Source organism: Danio rerio, chromosome 11 (genome assembly GCF_049306965.1).
Source record: "Danio rerio strain Tuebingen ecotype United States chromosome 11, GRCz12tu, whole genome shotgun sequence".
NCBI lineage: Eukaryota > Metazoa > Chordata > Actinopteri > Cypriniformes > Danionidae > Danio > Danio rerio.
Genome location: NC_133186.1, coordinates 38,527,501 through 38,547,188, shown reverse-complemented (window position 1 = coordinate 38,547,188; position 19,688 = coordinate 38,527,501). Strand labels below are relative to the sequence as shown.

Here is a 19,688-nt window from a genome sequence, read left to right as displayed (position 1 = left end):
ACAACATCAGAATTATCATCAGCATTAATGACCAGGACAAATCTAAAGTCTGTTCAATTCCACCATTCCAAGTCTAAACAAAATGTAGCATTTTAACCAACGGTACAACTACACAAAGCCTATTGCTGTTTTACCACATGTTTGAGTATAATAATAATAGCCCAGTCATATTAGCCTTTATTTTACATCTACAGAATGGTGAGAAAATGGTGATCTTTATTTTAGGCAAAAAAATAAATAAAATTGTGATTTTTATTTTTTTTATTTTATTTTTTTCCCATTTTAGCCAGAATCATGCAGCTCTAAAATACAACACTACAAGATACAAAAGAGAGAGATGGTCTTAAGAATGTCACTTAGCTGTTCTGCAATGATTTGTTCAGCTGTAGTTTGAAACATGCATTTATAAAAATGCTGTTGTTCTCCTCTGAGGGCTTATTATGTGGGCTCTGTCCCCACCTCAGTATGCTCTGCTCAGTATGACAGGCTGATGGCCACCAACGTGCTGAAAATAGGCACTGTCCTTTTAAATAAACTACATATTTGCAATCTAAACCACATTCTCACCTTTAAAAGCCTCAAAAGTACATTGTTGTCCAGCAGCTGCAATATTTTTCAAACTGTAGTCCTCTGCTTGCCACTCATGTATGTGGAGTAATACACAAGGGTGAAGAGGCTGTACAAGTGCTGATATTGCTTTTAATCAGCCGGTCAGACTCGAGAACCAGACAGAACTATTGTATAAATATTAATAATATATAATATTAACTGAATTAATATAAGCTAGTAGGAGATTTATACAGCACAAAAAGAATGCAATGGTTTGTTAAAACTCTTTATTAAGTTGCTCAACAACTATCAAAACAAAGATTTCAAATCAGACGTTGATATAAAATATTATAAATTATATCTAAATCTGACAATATATCAAGTACATTGGAAGTATGCACAACCCGGTACAAAATACACACTATTGTAGGAATAAACTATTTTTAGACATCAGTTAAAAAACAACACTTTAAAATGCATCAACATTCACAGCTCAGAAGATACCACTGGAACATTTATAAAATATACTACACCAATCGAGTGTAATCTGTAATGTAAGAAAACCCAAGTGCTTGCAAATATAATTTATGTAATCAGATAATGATGGTGCTCCAAACACCTTTAATTGCGAACAAGTAAACACGAGTGTTGCAAAAAATCTCCTGCGGTTGTTTCCTTCCTGAGAAAATGTTTTCTGTCAGTTTCTGGTGCAAATAAAGATTTGGTTCGTCTATGAACATATGGCTTCGAGGAATGAATATTCAAGTCACACAGCTCTTCAGTTTTGGGAGTTTCTTTGGGTGCAAATTAGTAATTACTGAAGGAAGACGACAGCGGATGGAGAATAACAAATTAGACTGGAATAACATTTAAATAGATTCACATGAATAATCAATAACATCAGTTTGAAGACAATGTCAGTTTAACGTCAGTCAACAAGAACTTACAAATCAATGACAATCACACAACAGGTTGAATAATGAGGACGAACGAAATAAAATGCGGAAGATGTTTTCAAGAAATTCAGGTTACCTGGCTTAATTATGTAGTTATTTCTTGTCTACAGACAAAACTGTGTACCTGACTGTTCTCTTCCATCCCGACTAAACAACTTTGTCAATTTATTAATTGAAGAACACATTTTAACAAATTTTTTCCCCACACATCCTCGACAATATACAAGTATGTTTGACCCGAATATCACAAATCTGTCATTTTTGCCTTCCCAATGTTCTATAATTTTATAAAATATAAACTACAACAAAATTAGAATTACAACAAATAAAAAAAAAATCATGACCGTATCCAAATAACAATTCTTGAAAATGCACAGAACCATACAAAGCAATTTTATTGTGGTTTCTTGAGAAACAATACTGATAATTATTATATAATTAATAATTATATAGTCAAATAATGCTAAAAAATAAAATAAAAATGTGAAAAATTGCAATAAAATTTTTATTATAACAAATTAAAAATATCATGACCATATCCAATTAATACTAAAATAATATTTCTTGGAATAGACCAAACAATATGGACTATTTTACTGTGGTTTCTGGAGAAAAACTACCAATAATTATTATATAATTAATAATTACAAAGTAAAATAATGCTAAAAGAACAAATAAATATCTAAATTAAAAAGAAAAATTTTTAATAAATTAAAAATATTACGACTGTATCCAAATAAAATTTAGATTTCTTAGAATAGACCAAACCAAATGGACCACTTTTATTGTGGTTTCTGGAGAAAAAAAATACAGATAATATATAAATAATAATTATATAATTCATTATTATATTGTCAAACAATGCACAAAAAAAACAATAATAAAAAAGTAATAATAATAATAATAATAATAATAATAACTAAAAATATCATGACTATATCTAAATTAAAATAACGTTTCTTGGAATAGATCAAACCATATGGACCAATTTATTGTGTTTTTTGAAGAAAATAAATACTAATGATATTATATAATTAACTATTATATAGTAAAATAATGTTAAAAAAATAAATGTAAAAAATAGAACAAATTAAAAATATTATGACTGCATCCAAATAAAATTAAAAATAATATTTCTTTCTACACCAAACTATATGGATCATTTTTACATTTTTGTTTTTGGAGAGAAAAAATACAGATAATAATTATATAATTAATTATTATGTAGTCAAATAATGCAAAAAAAAAACCAAAAAAAAAAACTAAAATTAGAAGAAAAAGATTACTGCAAAAATATTATGACTGCATTCAAATAACAAAATTAAATTTCTTGGAATCCATAATGACGACTTGTATTGTGGATTCTAGAAGGGAAAATAATGATAATAATTATATAATTAATTGTTATAGTCAAATTATGCTAAAGAAATTACAGCAAAATTAAAATGACAACAAATAAAAAGTAACAGGACATATCATGTCTAAATAAAATGGAATAAAATAAAATTAAAATTCATGGAAAATAAATAAAATTCATGGAAAACACCAAACCATTTTTGATAAATTTTTTTTTTGTGATTTCTGGAGAAAATAATTACTGAAATTTTGTAGTTAATTATTATATAGTAAAATAATCCAAAAAACAAACAAAATAAAATTTAAAAAAGAAAAGGTGAAATCTAAAACTTAATTGAAAGCATTGTAATAATTGTAACTACTATTGTTACTTCATAAAATGTAAGTAAAATTTGAATACGGTCGAACAAAGTATAAATTAGCCTTTTGGAAGAACAAAACTAATGACAGAACTTTGATTTTTGAGTGAACTATCAAAGTCAAAACACATCCCTCACATTTCCCACAATTCACTGCTCTCCGTCTTACTCTTCCTCCACCATGATCTCTCTGTCCTGGTCCTGCAGGTTGTGTTTTCCGCCTGTTGCGAGGGCTGGAAGAGTGTGTTCGCACCTGTCCGAATCCAGCTCCAGCTCCTCGAAGGAAGAGACGCTGGAGGTGTCGCTTCTCTCCACACGATCGAAGTCCCAGTATTGCTGTCTGTCCGGGTGCGAGTGTGTCCGCGTGCTGGACGGGGCAGGTGAAGCGTCCTGCTGGCTCACAGAAGAACTGCGCTCGCTGTTGGAATCAGCACCTGTATGTTGACAAACACACACACCAAACACAAGAGATGATTCATTTCGCCACTGTGAGCTTGTTCACATAAACAATGAGTAAATGAACACTAATACTCAGATTTTAATACGATTAAGACAATACTCTGATTAAAGAGTCTACATGTAAACAGCGATATTTGAGTATCTCTCATAAGTCACAATTGAACTTAACAGTAATCGAGTTAAGACATGTGGTGCATCCTATTTTAGTCACATTATTGAAGTGCAATACAGACATGTAAACACCTCAATAAAACTAACATTTTGTAGTACAACCCCAAATCAGAAAAAGCATACCTGTCAAAATTGTGATTAAAACAGTCAGTAATATATTTTTATATTGTTATTATTTACAAAGGATAGAATAAATAGCAGGCATTAGAAAAAGCTGCAAATAATTTATCAAACAGTTTAGCCTATTAAAATGAACAGCTATTGTAATGAAATTAAATCAAGTTATTAATCTCATTAATCTTTTATTCACTGTATAATTTAAACATTCTGATTAAAAAGCAGCGAATGAATCTCTCATCTAGATTTTTGTTTGATTGCATTAACAGAGATGTGCACAGATCTATAATGAATGCATTTGATTGCTTTCCTAACTGTTTATGCTCATCTAAGACAACATTTGTTGTTTTTTAAAGAACTCAGCAAGATTGACATGTTCAGATATCATTATTATTATTATTGTGTATATGTCTCTTAAAACATGCACCCAAAACCCAGAGGTACCACTATTTATAACAGTATTTATATTTATATTTATTAACACTATTTTCACGCACTGCTACATGAACTCACTGTTTTGAGGATTGCATAGAAGGGGCAACAGTGCCTGTATTGAAAAGGAAGGGAATCCTGCCATTTTTATAATTATTTCAGTGTTTTCCTGCCTAAATAAAATGAAATCACAGAACAGATTCACCTTTAAAAGCAAGGGGCGTCCCCTTGTTGTTCGGTGGTATAGGTTGTGTATAGGGGAGGATCAGCTCTTTAATGTTTATTGCCGCTCTTCACAGAAAGATTAAAAATATGGGAGAAATTTGGGAAAATATCTTTACAGGATGATAGCAGGATAGAATTGTAAAATATGTGAGGGTATGAGAAAAGTTGGGATAGTATAGAAAATGCAAATAAAAAAGAAAGTAGGGATTTCAAATTTTACTTTGACTTGTATTTGATTGCAGACGATACAACAAAGATTATTTAATGCGTTCCTCGTGAATTTTTTTTATTTTTTAAATAAGCCTTGTATTCCTCGTATTCCTTAGGAAGCACTTTGTAATGTGTGCAGAATGTGATTTTGTGTTGTCCTTGCACTGTATTTGGACATACTACTGTGTTCGAATACTGTTTTTAATGTACTATATAGTATGGAAGTATGTGATTCTGGACTAGGCATGGGATGATAACCGATTTCAAGGTATACCGCCGTTTGGAAAGTCAAGGTTTTAAAACTCGCCAACATTTTCTGTACTACCGTTCCTAAGGTATGTGTCAGATTTTTTATTCACGTAGTTTTTTAGTTTTTTTTTTAGGACAACAGTATCTCAAGCAAAAAAATATATCCAAAGAAGTCTTGTAAATTGTAAATAAATCTGGGTTTTTGAAACGAAGGAAGATAGCAAAAGTCAGTGATTCATTTGAATTATTTAACCAGACATGTTTACTGCTCCAAAATATTTTAAATCGGTGTTCAATAGGAAAAGTTTTTGTTATTTTACCCAGGCATTTAAAAATAACTTATTTTAGAGCAGTGATCACAATACCATAATACCGTTATTATACCGTCAGAATCTTATACCGGCCCATGCCTATTCTGGACACAGCCAATACCTTCAAACAAGAAAGCACATTTTTCGTGGGAATGGGAAACGATGACTGTGCTCTTATCCAGTACCTTTGAGTTTGTTTCAGGGGCATGAATGAAAAGTCAGTGAATGAAACCCAATAGTATCTCATTGCTGCCTGTTGCTTAAGAACTTGTATCCGTTGTCGTCTGTTTGCACACATAGTATGAGAAATTAACTGCAGTTGAACATGTTGTAAAGTTATAAACAAAACGCCCAAAATCACATGGTGCCATGATGTACACCAACTGTAATAAATTATATGTAGATATTCCAGAATGCATTGCAGCTTAACCAGCAAATGCTAATGGTGGAAGAAAAAACCCTCACGGTTTTAAAAATACTCCTTTACTGTGTCACAAAATAAAGTTTTAACAGTTTTTCAGGTGATAATGTAGTTGTTTTAAGCTCGAACCGGCAGTTTATTCACAAAGAAAGCGCATCTTTAACGATGTGCCTCAGCTTATGCGAACTCCGACTCCCAGCCTGCCAGCAGGAGTTTCGTCATCACCTCCCCCGCCGAGAGCAGCTTTACTTCGGCCAGTCCATCTCAGATGTACCGCTGGATCTCATCTCTCTATTGTAGTTAAAACATGATATTTAATACATCATGTGAAGATCTAACGGACTGTTTTTGGTCTTTTTAAATCTATTATTTGTTCTCAGGTGTATTATTTGGGCAGTATTATTTTGTTACGTTTTATAATTGTCTTTAATTGTTACCGTGTTGTACGAGGTTTGTCTTCGTTTACAAAATTGCTTAATGTTATCTTTATTTCTTATTGTGCACGTCTTGTACTTTATACTTGTATAATGTCCATTGTAGTTTATTAAATTTGATAATCATAGACACTTGTCTGTGTATAACACATTTCACTTCATTTATTTAGATTTGTTTACATTTTCCTAAATCAAGAATGTAGATTTATAATATCAATATAATATTAATTACAGGGCCGTGCTTTATATAATTAAATCATTTTATTTTTAATGTACAGTGAAACCGATGAATCCATGGTGAGGTAAGTGACGTTATGAAGTATACAGCCGTTCCATTTGAAGAAGTACCCGACTTGTGTCCTTGCGTCCTCGGGAGTTCGTTCTTCCAAGTCTGGGTTTGAGAAACAGCCCTTAATCATATTATTGTCTTATTCAGATTGAGGCAAATAATTATTCTCATTTGTTACTCTTTCATGATGCAGCAGTTTTGATTGAAGCACTTTCTATTTCTGGTGTCTGAGATGAGAACGCATTTTTATGAGTCTTTGGGTCAAGAAAGAGTCTGAGCTTGTGGTATATTTCCTCCTCCGTTACTTCAAAATGATCCCTCCATCTGGATGCACTTAAATCCACAGTAAGGACATGTTTCTGTCGTGTATCACACTCAATAAAGCAACACAAATCTCGTTAATGCATTTAGATGCTGTCAAGATCATCTTATGCTTATGCCATATATGACCTTACTCCCATATAGGAATGCATTTACCTGACCACATGCATTGTCAGCTCATTAAACATGATTTTGCATGTGCTGTAAATGCATTCAGCTTCACAGTGAGTAATAATACAGCAAGCCTAAAGCTCCTAACATCTTCTCATTTAAAAGTTTAAAAAGAGACACCCGTTTGCTTCTGTTTAATCAGCTCTTCCAGGTTGTTTCTGCAGTGCTGCTAGTTGCTAATTAGCAGTTGTGGAAAGGAGATGAGGAGTGTTTGGTGAACTGCATGTGTTGGCATTGCAGTGTGAACATGACGCTTTGTGGATAACTAGTTTCATGCTTAAAACTTTTAGCATAGTATATAGTAGCTGGGTTGTTTTTTGTGTTTCTTAGTTTTTTTTTTTTTTATAATGCGCTGATTACTGATCTGGTGGCACAGTGGCTCAGTGGTTAGCACTGTCGCTTCACAGTAAGAAGGTCGCTGGTTCGAGTCCCAGCTGGCATTTCGGTGTGGAGTTTGCATGTTCTCCCTGTATTGGTGTGGGAGGTTTCCCCTACAGTCCAAAGCCATGCGATATAAGTGAATTGACTCAACTAAATTGGCTGTGGTGTGTGTGTGTGTGTGTGTGTGTGTGTGTGTGTGCGTGCGTGTGTGTGTGTGTGTGAGTATATGGGTGTTTCCCAGTACTGGGTTTTAGCTGGAAGGGCATCCCCTGCGTAAAACATATGATGGAATAGTTGATGGTTCATTCCGCTGTGGCAACCTCTGATAAATAAAGGACTAAGTTGAATGAAAATAAATGACTACTGATCTAGTTTAGAACAGCTCAGCATTAGGAGTACTTTATATGTCTATGATGATTTCATAATTGTTATTTTAATTAGATTACATCTAGGGATGGTCCGATCAGGTGTTTTGCAGCCAATACAGAGTACCAATACCTTGTCATAGTGATTGGTTGATTATAGGGTACCGATTCTGATGCTTCAAGCTTTATATAACTGTACCCAGGGCCAATTTTAAGATTTTCATTTTAGGGGGGCTCAAAATAAGAAAAAAAATTATATATTATTAAAATCATTAATTATTAAAATAAATATAAAAAATTATATAAATAATATAAAATATATATATATATATATATATATATATATATATATATATATATATATATATATATATATATATATTATTAGGGATGTAACGGTATCAGAATTTCACGGTACGGTAATACCTCGGTATGAATGTCACGGTACGGTATTTATTGAATCATTTACAGGAAAAAAAAAACTTTTGAAAATACTCCAAAAAAGTGCCAAAAGTGTCAATGACATACAAATTAGCCATCTATCTGTTAGCTTTGAAACAGGAACTTCAATTTTAATAACAAAAAATTATTAAACCATGTAAAAAAATAAAGTTTCAATTTAGTATTGTTGAAAACTCATCACATTCAACATTTAATCACTCACTCACTTAGATAGAGATGGCTTTAAAGGAAAATTATCATATAAATATAATCTGGTAAAAGCTGGTATCTCTGGGTATTTACAATGTCCCCTGCAACAGAAAAAACCCCTCTCATTTGGGACTGAGGTTTCTGGGACAAGAGAGATATGACTTGGCCCATGTTGACAGCAGTGGGGTAACGTTGTGCATTGTCTTTCCCCCACTTGAGAAGACAAACCATGAGTGAGATAGAGGTCTCTTTGCGGTACAAGTCAATGTCTGCATCAATCTGAACAGTGCTGTGTTTCTGCAGTCCCCATGGCTGTTATTAGTCGTATTCCCCAACTTGCAGGCACGTGCACACATAGGGCTCAACCTGTGCAGTGCACATGCCCTTTTTAGTCTTGGATAGAAAATGCCCTTCCAAAACGATCAAAAGTGCCCCCGCGACGCGACACAACCTCCGTCCAGTCCAGCCCTTCAGTAGGCGCGCGACAACACCTCTCTTGGTATGCGCGCTCAACCCCCCCCCCTCGGCGCTTTACAATACGCGCGCCACAACACAGCTGATCAGAACGCGCGCGACAGCACCGCTATTCAGCACGCGCGCGGCGACAACACCCGCTTTAGGTTCGATCATTTCCATCTTTTTTTCATCTCCGCTACTAGCAGCACACTCCATTTCCGCATTACTGGATCTGTAGCGACAACAGACCGCAAAGGATTATGGCCACGCCGGGGCTGATGGGAAATGAAGTTTCAGCTACCTCCCGTTCGCTTCATTCGCCTGAGCAAATTTTCTCTGAAGACCTATAGTTTTACCGAGTCATGCGACTTCGGTAATATCGAAAAAATTTAATATTGCGGTATGACGGTATTTACAATACCGTTACATCCCTAATATATATATATATATTTTTTTAAGTGTTTTTATTTTCTTTATATTTCCAGCTAGGTTTTAGTGAACCTGCAATATTGTGAAGATAATATAACTTTCTCGTAAACAATCACACTTGCAATCGGTTCATGAGAATGGCCAGATCAGCGAGTACTGATTGAGTCATGAAATGTGATTATCGGCCGATACCGATCTTCAGCCAATCTATCACAGCATCACTCACTTTGCAAAAAGACAACAAAAAAATCAACAATTCAAATTCATTTTGATTGACTTTATATTTTAATAGATTAAGAAAAATGAAAATATTGATAGAAAATGTTCTTTTGTAACTGAAATGAAAAGTACTTAAAAGGCTCATCTGAAATGTTAGCAGTAGAAAGAGCACTAAAATATTGCAGTTAAATGTTTTAAATAGTTTTACTAGTGAAATATAACAGTTTAAGCTAATACTGTGACAATTAAAAAAATTGTAAACAAAGTCAAAACAGGTAAATGCTATCTGAATTATCAGCAAATCAATGTTGTGCCTTTCTGTTGTTCATCATATGAAACATGAAGTACAATGGATCTTATTCGCTAATAATTGGCTATTTATACATGCATTTTAACTTATCACTACACTTTCCGCCTGATTTACAAAGCATGCGTATACATGAGTGTTTTTAAACTTGTTCTTCTGTTTGAAATTTTAAGTGTTCTCCGGAAGCGTCTTAGTAAATTGCATAATACACCATGCCCATATAAAGGCTCTTCAGCAAAGCACCACTTGTCCAGAGAAGTTTATAAGTCAAATTATGATTTAAAACGAGACAATTATGGCAATGAAACAAATAAAAAATAACTATAATGGTAACATAATTTTGATGGTTGTTTGACCTATTGGTTAATTGATGTAATTGCTACAACATTCACCTGCTTCAGTTCAGGTTCCATTTAAACAGTGATTTTTATCTTTACCATAAACATTGGTGATTATATCTGAACTATAAACTGTTCTTCCAGTACTTCTGTGTTATTGAATTGTTTGTAAAGTGTCATAACTGAATCTCTCTCGATCAAACACAGATTTGAATGCAGCGCTTCGAAGGATTATTAAACATATGTAAATCATTTTAATTTATCATTCATGCTGCGTGGGTTTGAATTGAGATCACGATCTTTAATGTTTAATTGTGCAGCTTTACACTGAATGCATTTATACAGGCTAAACAAGCAGTGACAGTGACAGAAAACACCTTTAATTAATAACCTAAGAAAGCATTTAGGTAGTTCCCACCACCACAACTTCTTCCGTCATCATTGTATTTTCCAGGGAAGCTGAAATGCTTTCATACACATGATTTGAATGACGCTGGAGGCGATCTCTCTCTCTCTCTCTCTGCAATTGTTATTAATGTTGGGTTAACTTACAAGCTCAAAAAAGTTATTAATCCGCGGGTCATGTGCATTCAGAACTGTGGGTTGTAATTCGTATAAATCACGGATCAACTGTGATTGGTTACACCCCTAACGATTTCTGAAAACGCGAGGTAAAATACACTGGATTTTTGTAGACTTTAGAAAACATATATATATACTGTAATATCAGTTTTTAATGATAGTAGATTTTAATACTACTAAATTTTAGTAAATATTAATTTAATGAATAAAAAATACTTTTATTTCTCTTGTGAATACCATCTCTAATTACATGTAGAGTTCTTTATATATGTTTAAGAGGCCCCGGGCATACATGATTACTGCATATGTGTGGTAAAATTTGTTCTTAAATTTTTTCAGAGATTTAGAATACATTTTACTACTTAAGTGTACTCCATACACGCGTACAGTATTACTACATACGCATACATTTGTGCATGGTTCGTGAATTAGACCCAATGTTTTGTAGCAATTCAGTAAAAGTTCTTAATCACTTTAGCACACACACACACACACACACACACACACACACAGTTAGTGACATTATGAGAGAGCTAACAGACTAACAGATTGAGTAAGGTGTGTGATTTTGAAGGAGGCCCCATCGGTTCACACTCAGCGTGTTGGACTGACAAACATGTCAACGGTGCAGCATTTCTTAATTTTTTTCTGTTATGTCAGTGATTCTGAGATGAAGGGATGTATTGTGTGTCTATTAGATGACCGTTCACTTAGTGTTTATCTGCCTCCTGCTCTTCCTGTCAGCGTGGCATTTTTGCAAGTGGAGATAGACAGAGCAGATAAAGGCGAAATAGAGGGATGACAGCGACGTGAAAGAGAGAGGGATAAAGGTGAAGCGATTGATACTGTCGGAGAAAAAGAACAAAGTGTCCTTCAAGCTGAAGCTGCAGGGAAATAACATTCACAACATTTGGTATGGGTTTATACAGTACTTGCATTTACACTCACCGGCCACTTTATTAGGTACACCTTTCGAACAGCTGGCTAACTCCAATTTCTAACCAGTCAATCACATGGCAGAAACTCAAAGCATTTATGCATGTAGACATGATCAAGACGAGCTGCTGCAGTTCAAACCGAGCATCAGAATAGGGAAGAAAGGTGATTTCAGTGACTTTGAACATGGAATGGTTGTTGGTGCCAGACAGGCTGGTCTGAGTATTTCAGAAACTGCTGATCTACTATGATTTTCACGCACAACCATCTCTAGGTTTTACAGAGAATCGTCCGAAAAAGAGAAAACATCCAGTGAGCGTATACAGAGGTCATAGGAGAATGGCCAGACTGGTTCAAGCTGATAGAAAGGCAACAGTACCTCAAATAATCACTTGTTACAACCGAGGTATGCAGAAGAGCATCTCTGAACCGTTTTGAAGGCAAATGGGTGTCCAACCCCGTACTAGTAAGGTGTACCTAATAAAGTGGCCGGCGAGTGTATACTGTATGTGTCAACAATAATAATACTAATAAAATATAAGCATTTAGTAAGAGTTTTAAGTCTTTGTGCATTCTGCAGAAAATAGTGTTACCTGACAGGGTTCTTGTAATAGGCTAGAACCCTTTTCTAATTGAAAGGTTGAATCCTAACCCTTACTTAAATGGGATAATTTACCAAAAATGAAAATAACTTAATTACTTATTCTCCCTCATGCAGTTTTAAACCTTTATGAGTTGAACACAAATAAATATATATTTTAAAGAATGCTGGTTTCTGGGATCTATTTATTTCTATATTATTTTTTTCCTGCTTTAGAAGTCAATAGTCAACCCGCATTTTTCAAAATATCTTCTTTAGTGTTCAACAAAAGAAGAAATTTTAGGTTTTGAATAAGTGAATGATGAATAAATGATGGGTGAGCACATTCACATAACTTAATCATTCATTCATTTCTTGTCGGCTTAGTCCCTTTATTAATCCGGGGTCGCTACAGCGGAATGAACCGCCAACTTATCCATCTAGTTTTTACGCAGCGGATGCCCTTTCAGCCGCAACCCATCTTTGGGAAACATCCACACACACATTCACACACACTCATACACCACAGACAATTTAGCCAATCCAATTCACCTGTACCGCATGTCTTTGGACTGTGGGTGAAACCGGAGCACCCGGAGGAAACCCACGCGAACGCAGGGAGAACATGCAAACTCCACACAGAAAAGCCAACTGAGCTGAGGTTCGAACCAGCGACCTTCTTGCTGTGAGGCGACAGCACTACCTGCTGCGCCACTGCGTCGCGGGGGACCCCTCTGGGTGCTCCAGTGTCACCTACAGTACAAAGACATGCGGTACAGGTGAATTGGGAAAGCTAAATTGTCCGTAGTGTGTGTGTGGATGTTTTCTAGAGAGGTTGCGGCTGGAAGGGTATCTGCTGCATAAAAACGTGCTGGATAAGTTGGTGGTTCATTCCGCTGTGGCGACCCAGGATTAATAAAATGGACAAGAAAATGAATGAATGAATGAATGAATAAATATTTTGAAGTTGATGTACTAGAATGGGTGTCATGGTGGTGCAGTGGGTAGCATGATCGCCTAACAGCAAGAAGGTTGCTGGTTCAGGTCCTGGCAATGCCAGTTGGCATTTCTGTGTAAAGTTTGCTAGTTGTTTCGTGTTGGCATAAGTTTGGTCCGGGTGCTGCGGTTTCCCCCACTTGGATCCTATTTTAACGTCAGGAAATAAAAAAAATAAAAAGACTTTTTATGTTTCTATCACCCCAATTTGACTGTGTGGACACACTATACCAACACACAGTTCTGTCCAAACAGCTTACAAAGGATGATTTTCATTATAGGTGCTATAATGTTAAAATGGCTATCCTAACATCATTTATTGATATGTAGACCTTTTCAAATTCTCAGAAACTATGGAAATTAAAAATGTAAAATAAGACATACATTAGGAACATTGTTATTGTTTACATGCCACAAAATGGTCTATACAGTATATGCAGTAAATAAATAACTAATTCAAACTATATGCATTATTCACCACTAATTTACATGGAAAGGGTGGCTGTTTTCACTACAAAGAAAGACAGTTACTTCATTTGAATAAAACAATGCATGTTTCTGCATATTTAGTTACTTGACTGCAATTGGTTATTGAATTTGGTGTAAACGGGGTCTAAAATATTCCTCCTCTGGAGGAAATCGAAAATGCGTTTCTCTTTTGGCATAATCTCTCTTGTAATTGAATGCATTTGAACGGCAAAAAACATGCACGACATAGGCTTATTAATTCAATAGTACTCTCTGATTGCAATGTAAATCAGCCAAAATCTAAATGCAAATGATCCCAAGAGATGCATTTAAAGGGTCCGAGTTAATGTATGCCGAAGTGCAATCACTCCTTTGTTATTAAAGAAATGTAAGGTGCTAGAATTGCCTCTAGTCTCCCATATGTTACAACACACACGAACACACACACAAAGGCCATTTAAAGCACATTTCAGTGCAATATGCCACTTTGAGAACTCATTTTGAAGCTGTTTCGTGGACAGCATCTTTCACCAGGGAACAGATGTTGAATGCTTAAATCCGAGTAGCGAGGTCAAGTTTCACACCACTTCAGCAAAACACAGCTATTCCTTCAGCATGACAACTAAAACATCACTAAAATCACAGGCGCTGGCTGTCTGCTCGGAAATGTGTAGCTGACGCAGCGCTGAAACATGACATTTTTTTAAATGAAACAGTGCAATTTTACCCAATCTTCTAAAAGAGATGATGGCGCATATTATTAATTAAATGGTCAGTCATTTTTGACTTTCCAGCTGCAGTGAAACGTCCCTGCCAATTTCAAAGCGCAGCGCAGACATCTGCTCAGAGACAATCAGAAGTACTTCAAAAACCAAGGACGGAAAGAAAAGAAATCTGGTTTTGTTGTGTTCACATCTGTTCTCTGCACTTTGTGTCACTACAGGCACACTGCTGGCAGACTTCTGCTCATTAAAAGTGGAAAATAATTTCACACACAAAAAAGTGTCATGTTTCAGGAATACTTTATTTTGCTGGCTGTGGACATTAACAAAACTTAAGGACGTGTTTAAATTGGTGCAGATAAAACTGTGAAATAAAGGGTGAAAGAGCATAAAAATGGTCAAATCAGCATTATTACTGGACTTTTACTGTTAATAATGCCATTAAATGTAATTCAAGTTATTTTAAATAAAAGCATCTCATGGCGAGGCGCCAAATCAAAATTCATTCCCGCCACAGCTACATTACAGCTTCTCATTCAAAACCTTCAGTAGTTGCTGTTTTTTTTTTTTTTTTTAAATAGCGGGTTACAATCAAAACAAAAAAGTATTAAAATGTAAGTGAATTATAACAGAGCAAACGTTTCTGTAATCGTAGTAGTGTTGTGCAATATTAGTTTAATCCTTTAAGTTTACATGCTGACTGACTGACAGGGCTGCACAATGTATGAGGCCAGCAAACATGACGTAGCTTTCAGTTATGATGAATACAGTTTCCATAATAATACTTTCTTCATAGATAAAGGTCTGGTTCTGCATACAATTCAGTTATCTTGCTGGAGTTTATGGCCGTTTCACTTTACTTGAGGATGCATTAATGCCGCTCTGTAGGTCTATTGAAGACATTCATGAATGTTCCAAGCAAATCTAATACATGTTGGAGACATACGTTACACAAACACATTAAATTGCCCTTAAGCAATGCTTATTTGAGAGCAGACAAGAAAATCTGTGCTTGAGCAGCGTATATTTGAGGGTGTACAAAAAGTTTACAGAGGAAATTAGCGTACAAGCGGAGATTTGCATGCTTATATTGCATGAATGCAATCTCGACTTGTAATACTGCGCTCACGACATTTGTCACTGAAATAATGCCTCTCTTTGGGAATTTTTGCCCATTACTCCTTTGCAGTATCAGGTTGGATGGGAAGTCATGGTGTACAGCCATTTTCAGATCTCTCCAGAGATGTTCAGTAGGAATTAGGTCTGGGCTCTGGCTGGGACATTCACTGAGCTGTTGTGAAGCCACTCCATTGATATCTTTGCAGTGGGCTTTGGGTCATTGTCCTGCTGTAAGATGAACCGTGGCCCCAGTCTGAGGTCAAGAGCACTCTAAAGCAGGTTTTCATTCAGGATGTTTGTACATTACTGCATTCATCTTTCCCTTTGTCCTGACTAGTCTTCCAGTTACTGCTGCTGAAAAACATCCCCACAACATGATGCTGCCACCAACATGCTACACTGTAGAGATGGTACTAACCTGGTGATGAGCGATGCCTGGTTTTCTCCAAAAGTAACATCTGACATTCACTCCAAAGAGTTCAATTTTAGTCTCATCAGACCAGAGAATTTTGCTTCTTATGGTCTGAGAGTCTTTCAGATGCCTTTTGGCAAATTCCAGGCGAGGAGTGGCTTCTGGTTTGTGCTTTGACATGCACTGTCAACCCCGAGACCCTACATAAACAGCCTTTTCAAATCATCTCCAATTGATTGAATTTACCACAGGTAACTCTAATTAAGCTGCTAAAACATCTCACGAATGCTCAGTAGAAACATAGGCTGTTTCTGTGTTCTTCAGCGGTCTTGCGTCCTCGTGTTCTTGTGTAACGTCATCATCAGCTGCCAAAGTTCAGTTCCAATAGTCAAGACCGCAAGAACAGAGGTCGCGTGAAACTTCCCGGATGTTGTTGATATCGAGTGCTCAGCGATGCAGACTTGAGCACCGAACTCCCTCTAGGAGTCCCAGAAGTCATTGCGACTGGAGGTGGGAAGCGCAGCATTTTATTTAGATTAAAGTTTAGACCTCAGGAGTTTCCCTAAATGAAATGGTGAAAGTAAACATGACCATGGACATCTTAATAAAGAAATAAACACATTAAGGGTGTTTGCAAAAATTGTATTAAAATTCGTTTTGTTTATATTGTTCAACGCATATTTAAAATGTTTTTATGCATAGTATATATTTTGAAAAGGGGAAAGCAATAAATCCTTGTAAAAATGCTGTAATGTTTAAATAATTTTCCATTTAAAAAACGCGTGAAGGTTATGTGACAATCAGGAAGAACGCAGCATCTGATTTCTGACAGAACACTTTCTCTGTTCTCGAGGTCACCCGAGTTTGTTTTTCCGAGGACACCTGGCATGACCGGTCTCCACAAGAACGCAAGTCCTTTCTATGTGTTCTTGGAGAAACAGCCATAATGTACCTGAGCTCAATTTAGAGCTTCACGGCAAAGGCTGCGAATGCTGATGTACATGTGAATTTCAAAAAAAATTTTTTCACATTGTCATAATGGGGTATTGTGTGTAGAATTTTGTGGAAATAAATTAATTTAATCCATTTTGGAATACGGCTGTAACAAAAATGTGGAAGTGAAGAGCTAAGAATACTTTCCGGATGCACTGTAAAGCCATTTTCATAAACAGTATTTTTTTTTTGGTCCATTAAAAAATTAAGAGAGAATTAAAAACACATTTAGAGTCTATTGACTTTCTATGAATGTCCTGATAACACTTCATTACTTCATTAAAGTATTTCATAAATTGTATATAGTATTTTGTCGAAACAATGAAAGTCAATGGAGTCAAAAACTTATGAATAAGGAAAGAAATTATATTATTGGCCACTTACACTTGTACTTGTTCCTTAAATATCGTAGAGACAGTATTTCATGCCTATATTCTATTAAAAGTCAATAACATGGAAACTTTTATTGTAGGATCAACACAGCTACAGAGCACATTTTCTGCTTCAGATGATTTCATGTTTATTTCTAAAGCTACAAGCACCCAAGAACTTTTCTGTTTAACAAGTGCTGATTTTGAGCGTCTGCGCGTCTCGCTGGAGGATCAAATGTGCACTTGAATAACGAGAGGACAGTAGGAACAAGACATCCTGTAAAACATATTAAATTTAGCAGCACCATTTGGACCCAGTAACCCAGCAGGCTTCAAATGCGTCCTTTAATCTTGTGTCTTCTCCGCTTTAATCTTCCTCCTCGATCATATATTACTGCTATTATTATGCGTTTGTTTTCGGGGTAACAGGTGGAACAGGCATCACCAGGACTCACACATACACACACTGTCCAGGACAGCTGGTGTGGACAACACTTCCCCTCAGGTCACAAACAGCTCACCTGTGTTTCATATTTGCTCCGCGGTACCTCTGGGCTTTAGTTTGACCAGGGCAATACGCCATTAAACGCACACACAGATTGTGTCTCATTATCACCAGAGCAGGTGTAGGTGATCGCACAGTTCAGCCAATATGACATGCACACATCAAATCTCCATAAGGTGCAGCTTAATGCCTAATAATTTATTTTTTTCTGCTAAATTTTAACTAGGGCTGCCAATATATAGTTTCAGCATCTATCGCAATATGTAAATCTGCAATAGTCGAATCGCAGGATCTCAAGCTATTTTAAGTGAATTTAAACAGTTTGAACACACGAAATGATAGTTTCCCACTTCACCAAAGATTAATAGGGTTTAATAATTTATACAGTGAATACTATACGGTGTTATTTTACATAAGATTACTATTAGTTACTATTAGTTAGTATTATTAATTTAAAAATTATGAACTGCTTTTATTATAGTCAAAATAAAACAAATTAGACTTTCTCCAGAAAAAAAAAAACATTATAGGAAATACTGTAAAAAATTCCTTGCTCCGTTAATCATCGTTTACGAAATATTTAAAAAAGGATGGCGAAGAATTGTGACTTCAGCTGTATATATTGTACATTTAATGCAATGATCTGCTCAAAGTAAGCCCAATTAATGATCAACTGATTGAAATGATCAAGTCAGATCATGCAGGTTTAAAGTTCAAAATTTACTGATTGAGGGGATTTATTCGTGGTCACAGGCCCCTATCATACACCCGGTGCAATGCAGAAGTGTAGGTATCATTTTCACAATTTGCATTAAAAACATGCATTTGCACCAATTTGTTTGGCCATGGATGTGCTGGTTTGCAAAAGAGGTGTGCTAATGCGGATTGTTGGCGCAATGGTGTTTTGAGGCAAATGAAATAGATTGCAACATTGACCAACTAAAAGCAGTTTTAAAGTTAATGATGCAGGGTTTTTTTTAAACAAGAAGTGAATTTAAACAAGAAATTATAAAGTTTCCCACTTCAACAAAGATTAATAGTGTTTAATTGTTTACAGTGAAGACTATACAGTGTAATTTTACATTAGATTTATGTGCCTCAATGCTGTTAGACTAAAATCATTGCGGGGTCTAGAAATATTGACTTTAAAATGTTTTTAAAAAAAATGACAAACTGCTTTTTTTCTAGCCGAAATAAAACAAATAAGACTTTCTCCAAAAGAAAAAATATTTTAAGAAATACTGTGAAAAAATTCCTTACATCATTCGGTAAATATTTAAAAAGGAAAAACAAATTCACAGGAGGGCTAATAATTAGTGACTGTATATATTGTATATTCGATGCAGATGCACTTGCCTATAAAATCATCCCAATCAATATAAAAATATTAATTCTTTTCAAACAGAATCATCTTCTGAAATTATATATTGCAATATATACATTGCAAAAAAAAAAAAATTATTGCAACGTTGGTTTTTTCCAATATCGTGCATTCCTAATTTAACCTATCAAATGCGCTTGTTGCATAATTTAACTAATTCATTTGACAATGGACTACTATTAGTGCTCCAAAAAAGGGCAGTTTATTTATGGTACACCTTGGTAGGACTGTCTTGGCATTCATTTCTTCTTACTGGCATAGATTCAACAATGCGCCAGAAAAAAATCTCTGAGAATTAAATTAAATATTGACATCATAGTCCCCAGTGGTGTAAAGTAACAAAGTAGAAATACTCAAATTACTGTAATGCAACCTTTTCACAAGACCGTTACAAAGCATTTAATGTCTCACGATTTGGTTCGGTTACGATTATCATGCCATCTATTC

At 35.3% G+C, this 19,688-nt stretch overlaps 1 protein-coding gene across 1 annotated transcript in view; it reads right to left on the bottom strand.

Moving 5' to 3' along the window:
- Positions 1-821: 821 nt before the first annotated feature.
- tex264b (testis expressed 264, ER-phagy receptor b) overlaps positions 822-19,688 on the bottom strand; it is a 99,109-nt gene continuing 80,242 nt past the window's right edge. The window contains exon 4 of the mRNA XM_021472498.3: positions 822-3,654. Coding sequence (XP_021328173.1) covers positions 3,386-3,654 — 269 coding nt within the window. The 3' untranslated portion in view covers positions 822-3,385. The remainder of the gene's footprint in view (positions 3,655-19,688) is intronic.